A 12,368-nucleotide genomic window follows, 5' to 3' on the forward strand; every position below is an offset into this window, starting at 1 on the left:
TACAATTTTTAAATTTTATCGCAGAGACGATTGACGACACTACTCGTCTCGCAATACGGAATCAACCAATTAATTTTAAGATAGTTCATAGTGGTGTGGTAAAGTGGCATTGTAGATCTTGTACATGTTTGGTCTGTTCCAGTACTGCAAGAATCTACTAATTTTTAATATTTTTTACGATAACATAAAGAAAAAGTGTAATCGTAGTAAAAAATAGTAGTTTCTTGCAGGTTCTGGAACAGAGCAGTTGTTAATAGGTTTGTATTTTTTTGTATTTTTTTACAAAATGTTGTTCGATAACAAACTTGTTCAGTAAAGCTGGGTACACATTGTCAGTTTTGAATGACAGCTTTGTTGTTGCTTGCTAGTGTGGCCGTTAATTTTTGTCATTCATCATGCAACCACAAAATATTTTGTGGTTGCTGGACGGTTGGACAGTTATCGATAATTGCAAAAAATCGTCATTCAAAACTGACAATGTGTACTGTACTTAAAAGTGAAATGAGCTGGGGCCTAATTATGCGATTCGATATAGAGTTGTTTCGAACCAGGGGCTGGATTCTTGTTCTATGAAAATGAAAAATATTTTCTTTATAATTTTTTTCATTTGACAGTTTTTTTTTATAAAAGTTTTCATTTCACATTTTCATAGAAACTGAATTGAGCCCCAGTACTCACAGTTGGGATGACAACATTCGTTATCGAGTAAAATTATCGAGTTTTTGAACATAAATTTGCGAGTAATTTCTCGTAGCTAAATTGCCTATCGTAAACCAACAAAATGAAAGTTAAAATGAGAATTTGTTGTTTGTTGTCGGCTTATAGAAGAAAAATAAAGGAGGGTTATCACGAATGAAATTTCCCCGTTAGTTTCGTCTTTCCGCCGTTGCAACTTAAGGGAGAAAGTGAAAAAATTCACGGGGAATTGCCGTTCATGATAACCCCCAAAATTAGTAAATAAACTGGTCTGTTCCAGTACAGCAAGAATCTACTAATTTTTACTATTTTTTCGTTACAGATTCCGATCGGAATGGTTTCAATTCCGTAATTTCATTTCGATCGCTTTTGTTTTAGCTTCTCCAGATTTCGACCGATTTGGTGAATTCCGAAAATCTTATTTTTTAGTATAAATATGGCAACATTAGAGGAAATAAAAGAAACAAAACAAAAACACATGTGCTCTGTTCCAGAACCTGCAAGAAGCTACTATTTTTTACTACGATAACATTTTTTCCTTTATGTTATCGGAAAAAATAGTAAAAATTAGTAGATTCTTGCAGTACTGGAACAGACCAATGACTAGAAAACACTGTAGAAGTGGGAATTCTGAAAATATTTTGTTTAAAGAAAGTTTTTTTTTTTTGTGCGAAAGGAATGTTAATTTTTATTGGATTTTCAGTTTTACTATAATTGAGGCGCAAAAAATCAACATAACATTGAAAAATATCGTGTTTGAGTTCTTTCTTATTTTGTTATTTTTTATGTTTGCTTTAAGTTATCATTCGTAATGTCAGATGGTTTAGTTTTTATGGGTACTTTACACGATATGTTTTTTACTTTTAAAATACAAAATTTATATGCAAAGTGTAAATGCAAATGTGTTTTGTACATTTACGCGGATGCTTGGCCACAGAAATGTATTTTCTTCACTACAAACGCTTTTTTGCGCTGCCTTTGAAGTTATAAGGTTTGGCTTTGAACGCTAACACGCCGTGACAAAATTTTTTGATATGTTTTCAAGGAAAAAAAAGCGTTTGTCGTGAAGAAAATACATTTCTGTGGCCAAGTATCCGCGTAAATGTACAAAACACATTTGAAAAACGATAAGTTCTAGGACAGAAAATCCATTACATAGCCGATACGTCCGAAGATTTGCTTTACCACCAATGAAACCAGGTAACGTAATATGGTGACTATGTGGGTTCGACTCCTTGGCTTTCCTTTTTTCGCTTGCAAATAATTTCCGATCATCAAGCTTAACTCTAAACGAGAAAATTAATGAAAAATCATTAAAAATGATCTTCGCCCTTACAGGCAAAATTTCAAAAAACTATTTTTATCCAAAAACAAATTTCCCGGGCGTTGTCGGCTGCATTGACGGAACACACGTATGTACATGTAATGCGACCAAGGAAGATGTTCGCCATTTATATCTGAATAGAAAAGGATATTTTAGTTTAAACGTTTTGTTGGCAATACGTTGTCAATTTCTACTTCATTTTGAGGTTTTTCATTATCTACCTCAGCAGATTGTCCAATTTCACTGTTATTATCATCTCATGTCTCTTCAATTCCGTAGATCGCACCTGCAGGATTTGAAACCATATTAATTTGCAGTAATACCCGAGACAGACGGAAGAGTTAATTTGCATTAAAAATGTCCTAATTTGAATTAATTTTTCACCCTGACAGACGATAGTATCTGCATTTATGAAACAACTGTTTGTGTTGTTTGTTTGTACCGAGCAGACCATTTCATAAAGCTTTACAAAAGTTGCCAAGATATGCGAAACAAATACACTTTTTACCTTTGACATTTTCACCACGATGAAGCAAAAATAAATTTAATTTATTCGCGATATTTTTGAGTCTTTTTAATATTATAAAAATATTGCAAAACTTTAAAAAACATTTGAAGATATAATTTTCGATAGAATTGGTATGGTGGGCAATGAAATTTTTTGTGAAAATAAGAATTTGAAAAAGAGATTTGTGAGAAGGCGTGAAAAACGATTAGCTGTTATTCTACTCGCGAAAGACCACTACTTATTTTGAAGAAACGCGATAATTGCTGATTTGCTTTCCCTTTTTATTTTCTTAAACATGGAAATTTGGCAAAAGACAATTGATTTCAACAGCATTGCCATATTGAAATTGCTAAATTCAGTTTAAATTTCCTTTGATTTTGTGCATTAAGAATGTGGATACTGCACGAATTATTTGAATTAAGGCAGTGAATGCAAATTAAAGCTGCTGTCTGTCTAGGGTATAAGTCTGCTACCGCTTGCTCCATCGACGACAAATATATTTCTTGTGATGGTCCACCTCCTGTAGCTGTAATGTTCTTATTTTGGGACATTTTTTTTTCATTAAATTGAGTCCATACTCTGGGCCATTCATCTGGTGTAGACACACAACTATTTAATTGCTCCGCAACATCCTTCTACACTTCATCAAAAGTGGCTTTAGTCAAAAAGTCTGACTCCACGAGCAACGTTTGGGTGGGCTTCCATTTTTCAAGCAGAATTTCAAATTGCTGTTTTGTAGTAATTTTTACCAATATAAGTACTGAAGCACCAAAAAACGTATATAATAAGTGTGTCTGCGTACTCGATAATAAGTGTGTCTGCGTACTCGATAATTTGTAATAATTATTACAAATTAATAGTCCCAATTTACATTAGGCGAGTTTACTTGCGGCAATTGTCAGTTTGTAGGTGAGAGAGGGGCTGAGAGGCAAAGGGTTACCATATGCCTCACCTCTCTCTCCATCAAACTGACAATTGCCGCAAGTAAACTCGCCTAATGTAAATTGGGACTTACTGAATGTTGTTTTTTTACACACATGTTCAGTAAAAGAGAATGAATTGAGAAACTTGTTTTGAAATTTTTATTACTGAGAACTTATAAGTTTTACTGAAGGAATTTTGTTCAGTAAAATTTTGTAGCTTTAGGCAGTTGTCAAAAGTTTAAAATCTTCAAATATTATAGTCGTAAATATTAATCAAATTGAAAATTTTTACTGAATGTTGTCTTTTTACTTTCTTATTTTTTTCCTTTGAAAGAGTATAAAATGCTTTACTCTCTAAAAAGAAGTTACTGAGTAATATTTACTGAGATATTACAAATTTTTACTGAATGTTGTTTTTATACACAAATGTTCAGTAAAAAGAGAATGAATTGAGAAACTTGTTTTGAATTTTTTATTGCTGATACTGATATTACTATAATTTTTACTGAAGGAATTTTGTTCAGTAACATTTTGTAGCTTTAGGCAGTTGTCAAAAGTTTTTCAAATATCATAATCGTAAATATTAATCAAATGGAAAATTTTTACTGAATGTTGTCTTTTTACTTTCTTATCTTTTTCCTTTGAAAGAGTATAAAATGCTTAACTCTCTAAAAAGAAGTTACTGAGTAATATTTACTCAGAAAGTACAAGGACAAACCTAATATTAAATAAATTCACTTAAAATAAATGAAAATGTTACTTACGTTTCAATTTTTCGTTTTTATTCGTTTGTAAAAATGCACGGCGACAGCTAATTTGTTGTCGCCGGAAAATGAACTTTATGGCGACAGAATTTGACGTCGTCGGGCGAATTTTGCCATACGTAATGGAAAAATTGCAACTGGCAACGCGACACGACTCGCGTCGCAATACGGAATCGACCCATAAATAATACGATTTTCGAAATTCATCAAATCGATAGGAATCTGAAGAAGCTAATGCCTGATTTATACTATGCTGGATTTAGCAAATCCAGTGGATTTAAGTTGTCATTTTCATACAACATATGTCAAATAAAGCCAGATAATTGCTAAATCTAGCGTAGTCTAAATGAACTTTAAAACAAAAACGATCGAAATGAAATTACGGTATTGAAACCATTCCGATCGGAATCTGTGACATGCCTGATAGAACAAGAATTGTAGTGCGATTCTCCAACACTTTTTTTGAGTTACCGACAAAAACATTAAACGCAAAATTATGAATGAAAATAAAAGTTGACAACACTGTTGCTATCGGTAGAATTTGCGACTACTTTTAATTGGTCGCGCTATCTTACCGAATACCGTTAATTACCGAAATTATAGGCATTTTAATCGCACTACTGTATACGAATATTTCTTTTTTTCATGCGTGACTGTGCTTGTTCGTGCCTTCTCGAAAACGGCGTGTTTGTGCGTGGAAGTGCATAAACATTTTGGTTTGTGCATGTTCGTGTCAAATTCCTTAGACCCGCGCCCATCTCTTATGTGTATGCAAAATGTTTCTTTACTTTTGTATGTATACACATAAAGGTTCTACATACGAGAAAGACAGTAACACGTTTGTTTAAGTTTAAAGTCGCACTAAAAGCGCTAAATTAAAGACTTTTATTTCATTTACCGCAACTGCTTACTATATTCTTTTGGAATTGATTTTATTTAAAATGTTTGTTTATTTCATCTTCATGTATAATTAATTATATATTGAGAAGTTTTCATGGATATATTTAATTGCAGAGAATTGTTATTGGTTATTCTCTAAAAAACACATACAGTCAAATGGATTGAATGTGAGCGAACCCTTTTGTGTCCAAATTGTTTATGATATTGAGTGTATGTTGCATGTTTTCCAGTTTGTTTCTCGTTTTGTATAATAAATGTGTTTGTTTTATAAAAAATAACTAAGCTAAAAATCTAACTGTATAGATCATCATCTCCATTGTCTCCAGGTGGGTTCGCGGGTGCATTTGGACCAGATCCCTGCGTATTACTGGAACTGCCGGGGAATCTGTAATTATTATGAAGTTAAAGGGCAATTCGAAGGAGATAATTGAAATAAAAATATTACCTAAAGTTTTGTCCAAAACCGCGGGATTGTTGTAAGGTTTGGGCAAACATTTCATATTTCCTAATATCATTATCTGATACGGAACGACGGGCAAATCTCATTGCTTCTTCAAAGTGAGCACGAGTTATTTCAGGAACTGGATCTTCTTCATCCATCTGGATATATAAAAAAAACTTACGTTTAAACTCAAATATGCTTGTATCAAGGTTTTTACTTACATCCATAGCCGAAGTTTGGTTTTCACCGCGTTCCTTTTCACGCCTTATCTCGGCTTCAATGGCCTGACGAATGGCCAATTTGCAAGCACGTTGACAGATTTCAGTCAAGTCAGCACCTGAGAATCCTTGTGTGACCTTGGCAATATAGGAAAGATCAACATCCTTTGCCAATGGTGATTTTCTTAAGTTTGCCTTAAGAATAGCTTCGCGAGACTTGTCGTCAGGGAGTGGAATATAAATGAGTTGATCCAAGCGGCCAGGACGCAAGATAGCTGGATCAATGATGTCAGGGCGATTTGTGGCGCCGATAATGAACACATTTTTCTTGGCTCCCATACCATCCATTTCTGTTAAAATTTGATTGATTACACGGTCAGCGGCACCGCCAGCATCGCCAACATTTCCACCACGTGCCTTTGCAATAGAATCCAATTCATCGAAGAAAAGCACGCAAGGGGCAGCCGAACGGGCTTTATCGAAAATGTCACGGACATTAGCTTCCGATTCACCAAACCACATGGTAAGTAGTTCGGGTCCCTTAACAGAAATGAAGTTAGCTTGACATTCGTTTGCAATTGCTTTAGCCAAAAGGGTTTTACCGCAACCGGGCGGTCCGTAGAATAAAACACCGCGGCTTGGCTGCATGCCGAATTTCAAGAATTTGTCTGGATGCTCTACAGGATACTGTACCAATTCCTGCAATTCTTTCTTCACATTCTCCAAACCACCAATGTCGCTCCATGTGGTGTTTGGAATTTCCACAACGGTTTCGCGAAGAGCCGATGGACTGGACTTGGTCATGGCATAGCGGAAATTTTCCATCGTGACAGCAAGAGATGCCAATACCTCGGCATCTATCTTGTCGTCCTCCAAGTCAATAAGATCCATTTTTTCTCTGATTTGCTGCATGGCTGCCTCCGAGCACAAAGATGCTAAATCAGCACCGACATGGCCATGAGTTTCCGATGCAATTTGTTCCAAATCGACATCATCGGCCAATTTCATATTTTTAGTGTGAATGCGCAAAACTTCAAGGCGGCCAGTGGCATCTGGAATGCCAATATCAATTTCACGATCAAAGCGACCGAAACGACGTAATGCAGGATCAATTGAGTTTGGCCTGTTTGTTGCGGCCATAACAATTAAATGGGAGCTCTTCTTCATACCGTCCATTAAGGTCAATAGTTGGGAAACGATACGACGTTCAACTTCACCATGAGTTTTGTCGCGTTTGGGGGCAATAGCATCAATTTCATCAATGAAAATAATAGCTGGTGAATTCTTTTCCGCTTCTTCAAACGCTTTGCGAAGATTTGATTCGGACTCGCCGGCCAATTTTGACATGATTTCTGGACCATTAATCAAAAAGAAGAACGCTCCGGTTTCATTTGCCACAGCACGGGCAATCAGTGTCTTGCCAGTGCCGGGAGGGCCATACATAAGAATACCTCTTGGTGGTTTCACACCAATAGCCTTGAAAAGAGATGGATGGCGTAAAGGAAGCTCCACCATTTCTTTTATCTGAGCAAGCTGTTTGCGGCAACCACCAATATCATCATAGCCGACAGTATTGAGGGACTCTTCTTCTTCCTGTTTATGAAATAAATGAAATAAAAAATAAATATGATCAAACTGTTTTATAATATTATTATTACCTCTCTTTTAATGGGATCACCATCACAGAATATAACCGTCTCCGGAGCAACAATACAATATGGTTCTGGATCAGTCAAGACTACCTTGAACTCAATTGGTCGCAGGGCAGCGCGGACGATAAATATATCACCCATATGAATTGGTCTATATGCTTCCAAGAAATATGGTTTCAAATAGATTTCAAAAAGGTTTCCTGTAATACCTTCTGTGGTATCATCAATGGGCAAAATACGAACACGTTTGCCATATTTTACATCCGGGCAAGGATGAATCGAAACAACGTCCGAAAGATGAACACACAAGTTGTTACGAACAACACGATTCATACGAATTTTACTATCGGGGCAAGTATCGTCCGAGAGTACAATACACACCGTTTCCTTGCGGCGCTTTCCCTTGAGAATGACGGTGTCACCACGAAATAGCTGAAGCTCGTCCATTTTGGCCTATCGAAGGAAAAAGGTAAATGAGAGTCGCTTTACAAGTGAAATGTTATGTTACACTAACCTGAGAAAGAGACACCACCGAGTTATCATCGTTTGTGGCTTCATCTACAATCAAACGATTTGGGCGATCCTTACGCTTAAGAATAGCAGTAGCCAAGTCCTCACTACAAGAGCAAAAGAAATATACACACATATTTAGATACACACATACATATAAAAAGTTCTTTGTCATTGATACAAAAATGCATCGAACCGTTTCTCTCTATGTCCCACTGTCGTATCTTTCGCGAATTCTTTTACCTTGGTCGAACGTCTTTATTACAGTCACATTTTGATATTAATCTTTTTTGAAAGTGTTTTTCCTCGTTTCCTTGACTCAAAACGTCATTAGCTTCATCACCAAAGTCGTAGTCATCAGAATCTTGTAATTGGTGTGAGAATTGGGGGTTTCTTTCATTTCTTTCACCACCACTGCTACCATTATTCGCCATTTTTAATTCGTTGTTTATATTTTGTGGTGTGTCGATGAAAAATGAAATAATTTCTATTGTTGGAAATTAATTTTTTTTTCTATTGTTCGAATTGCTTAACTATATTCTGACAATTAAAAACATTGTATGTTCTGCCTCTAATGTCATCTATATTTTAAATTCACACGGCACCTTTGTTGCGCAAAGCAAGTACTTTATAGTGTTCCCAAAAATATATACCAAATTTAAATTGGAAACAGTCCATTTCATAAGGGAAAAAATTCCTTACAATGACTACGCGAAATTGAAACAATTTTGACATCAACTTGCTCTCTCACCCATCATGCACTGAGTCGGCTTTTTTCCTCGAAAGTATATGTCGTTCGACAACAAAGACATTTTCATTGGACTGAAGTACCTCCCTAAATACTAACCTCTTAGATTCAGCCATGGTTTTATTGAAGTTAGTTTTCTTTTTTTGCTTAATTTAATTAACACAAACTTTACTTAAATTATCCTGTTAATACAATCAAAATTTTTGCACCGCACGAACTTTATTAGCACAACTCGCGAAAAGCTGACTCGATGCAGTGGTGGCAACTTTTCAACGATGAAAATATTTTGCAGTGTCATCGGGTAATGGGTAATTGAATACTCTGAATTGGTTATTTTTAAGGCGCATTTAATAAGGTAGTTGCATGGCAAAATCATGGCACAATTACCAAGGTAGATGCATTGGCGAATTGCTACAACCAAGTGCAAGAAAGAAGGTGATACATTAATGCAAACTAATGTCTTCATTTGCTGTCAAAACATACATATTTGTAATCAAAAATGCATAACAAATATTTCTCTTCTATAAAAATATCTTTGTACAACATCTTAACTTAAGCTTCCGGACCCTGTAATTCTTTGTGCATTGTTTTTAATGTAAAATATAATGCAATTTTGTGTGTTTTTGCGTTTTAAAATTACATTGAAGATGTATGGCAGAACTAAAGGTGTGAACAGAATGAAATACGCCGCTTTTTTCAAGCTCACTTTCATGTAAAAGATTAAAGGCCAAGTACTACCTAATTCAAATGCTGACTAATTCGTTTGAATTAGGTAGTACTTGGCCTTTAGTCTTTTACATGAAACTGAGCGTGATAAAGCGGCGTATTTCATTGTGTTTCTACCTTAACACACAAGAAACTACAGAAACTGTGTAGTCTAAAGCTGAAAACACATCCACACACATATATATATATATATATATATATATATATATATATATATATATATATAGGTTTAAGTTAGTTTAGTTTAATTTCCGTTAAGTTTTATTACGCAGTTACTTTATTTAAGCAACAACAACAACTACCATGTAGAAATCTCTTCATTATTCTAGTTATTTACCTTTCATTTATGTGCTTCTGTTTTGTTTTGCCACAATCATGTAATTATTGTTTAGTTTGTTACTTCGTTATTTCTTGCATCTGTTTGTTGTTGTAGTTACGTCATTACTGTGCTTGTCGTCCAATTGTATTCCCCCCCCCCATGTATGTATGTGAGTATAGTTGTTCGCTTAGTGCGAATGTGCGTCTGTGTCAGCGTTGCCAGTATTTTTTAGACTCTTTTCCCCAACTTGCCCAAAACTTTTCCCCAAAATTCCCCAGATTTTATTGAATTTCCTCAAAAAAATCCCCAAATTTTTTTTAACAAATAATTAAAAAAATCGAAAGTAGTTTTATTTTACTATTGAAATTCATATCATTAAACTTGTAAAGTATTCTATACACTTATATATGAATTAAATTAACGATATTGAAAACTTCACTTTCAAGTGATTCAGAATCATTAAAGGGTCAAAATGTCTACAACAAATGGACTTGTTAGAAAATTGATTATTTATTCTAGTAACTCGTACTGCATTTTAAGAATTACTTGTTGGAACGGAAAGCATATTTTGTCTCGGCCCACACTAAAGTAATTTCAATGAAATTTTGACATGAAACTTTGCATTTTTTGGGAAAAATGCATAATTTCAAGAAACTAGTGTACACGGTTTCATTTGTTCTGCAATTTTGCTTTGTTGCAATATTCGTATGAAACAAACAGACCGTTTTAATTTACATTTTCTTTTACTTTCATGTCAAAATTTCAGTGAAATTACTCTTAGTGTGGCCCTGGACTTAATACCATTTCCAATTTACGAATGATAACTTTCTCCATTGCGATTCTTAAACAATCGTGGAGATTTTTGTGTTGACAACTGAAAAGGTTCGTATAGAGCTATAATTGTGTTAACCCTGTGAATTGCTGCAAATATTGGGGTAAAATTGCTTGTAAGTTTAATAATTGCATATTTGTAGGCATCGGTTACAGCATTTGTACTAACAGCGTTTAAGATATTCGGCACTGGTCTTTTTAACTTTAATAATTGTTTACTCAAAAAAAGTACAAGTCAAAATTAAAGCCTAGTTCCATGGCTCCTCATGGTAAATATGCCGAGTCGTTTTCGATCGATTCCACTATTTTTTCAATATCTTCTTAATTTTTTATAAATGGTTTCAATATTCGAGTGCACAGGGAAAATGCATATTTGCAGTGTGCATCGGTTTGAAAACTTAGATTAAGGCCCGTTCTTATATCTTTTCTTTAAAATCCCTTATTGTTATACCTTATTTTAAGAAAAATAAGGAATTAAGTTCGCATTACCAGGAATTTGTTATTACATCTTCCATTCCATTTCAAGCAAAACAGTCTGTATACATAAAATTTACTCAAATCGGATTGGTTGATTCGAATTTGCTCTCAAATTTTTCTTGTTTTTGGGCGCACTTTAAATTTTAAAAGGAACACAAACTTGCTTTCAATTTATCTGACACTTCTTATTAAAGCAAACTTGCAGGAATATAAAACGGGTTATCTGTCCGATATCGGCTAACATTTAACTACAAAAAAAGGATATAATAACGGGCCTAAGCATATTTATCTCTTTTATAATTGGAGCCATGAATGTTAAATAAAGTTTAATTTCATCATTGCCCACCAATCTAGAAACCATTTCTGCAGTTAAGTCCCCTTCAGCAGTAGAAATGATGGAAAATGTTATTTCAATTCAACCCACTGTTCTAGTACGCTGTCAGTCGTCGAACCGCATGATAACTTTTCAAATCTGTCATAAATTATTACAGCTGCGACCAGTTAGTATATGATGCATATCATTTGTGCGTCACGCGTGCGCTAATAATATTCACGTACTGAAATTAAAAAAGATCAGATAATCTGAAGTAATTAGTCAAAAAAGAAATTCCCCAAAAATCCCCAAAGATTTTTCAGATTTCCTCAACATTTTCCCAATTCCCCAAGTCGAAATTTTTTTCCCCATTTCAAATAAAAATTCCCCAATTTGGGGAAAAATCCCCAATACTGACAACGCTGGTCTGTGTGTTCGTTGCACAGATTCAAGATGTTGCCAGATTTTGTGGATACTTCTAGAACAGGGAGACTTTGGGGTATAAATACAGGGAAAATGGCAATGACGTTTGAGTTGTGAATTTTATACCGAAGTGTAAACATCGACTAGTAAAGAAGTAAAGTAAAGCTGTGTACTTAGCTATAACAGTCAGTTCCGAATAAGTGTAATAAAGTAAATAAAGCATTGTAGAAACGTAATCTAAAACGAACCCTGTTTTATTTGGTACGAATCGTATCGGGGAATAAAACAACGTCTACACGGAGATTAGTTAAACCTAATTCCGTAACAATATATATGGTAACATGGGGCGCCTTCGCCACGTTTTTGTTCAACATGTTCTCATACCGACACCGTTAAAGTTTTTTCAAATATTATTTTTGGTACAAATATTAGGGTATTTTGACTATAAGTTTTGATATATAAATGGTTATAATTTGGCTTTTAAAATATTATTTTTGAGAATTTACAAAATGTCTAAAAAGTGGCGAAGCCTCCCCACCCATGGGACAGCTTCGCCATCGATATTGAACATTTTACAACGGGCTCTTAAACTGT

The 12,368-nt window shown here is 34.7% G+C and overlaps 1 protein-coding gene across 2 annotated transcripts; it reads right to left on the bottom strand.

Moving 5' to 3' along the window:
• Positions 1-5,098: 5,098 nt before the first annotated feature.
• TER94 (Transitional endoplasmic reticulum ATPase TER94) lies at positions 5,099-9,013 on the bottom strand. 2 transcript variants are annotated; one of them, XM_073957808.1, is made up of 6 exons: positions 8,785-9,013; positions 7,942-8,044; positions 7,434-7,880; positions 5,779-7,368; positions 5,561-5,715; positions 5,099-5,500 (listed from the first exon to the last, which is right to left on the bottom strand). In XM_073957808.1, the coding sequence occupies exons 1-6, from the start codon at positions 8,799-8,801 to the stop codon at positions 5,407-5,409; spliced, it is 2,406 nt and encodes an 801-aa protein (XP_073813909.1). In that variant the 5' UTR covers positions 8,802-9,013; the 3' UTR covers positions 5,099-5,406. The 2 variants fall into 2 exon arrangements, with proteins under 2 accessions (XP_073813909.1, XP_073813908.1); XM_073957807.1 differs by lacking the exon at positions 8,785-9,013 and adding an exon at positions 8,181-8,708.
• Between the last annotated feature and the right edge of the window lie 3,355 nt (positions 9,014-12,368).

Source organism: Musca autumnalis, unplaced genomic scaffold (assembly GCF_047663935.1).
Source record: "Musca autumnalis isolate F117 unplaced genomic scaffold, ASM4766393v1 scaffold_5, whole genome shotgun sequence".
Taxonomy (NCBI): domain Eukaryota; kingdom Metazoa; phylum Arthropoda; class Insecta; order Diptera; family Muscidae; genus Musca; species Musca autumnalis.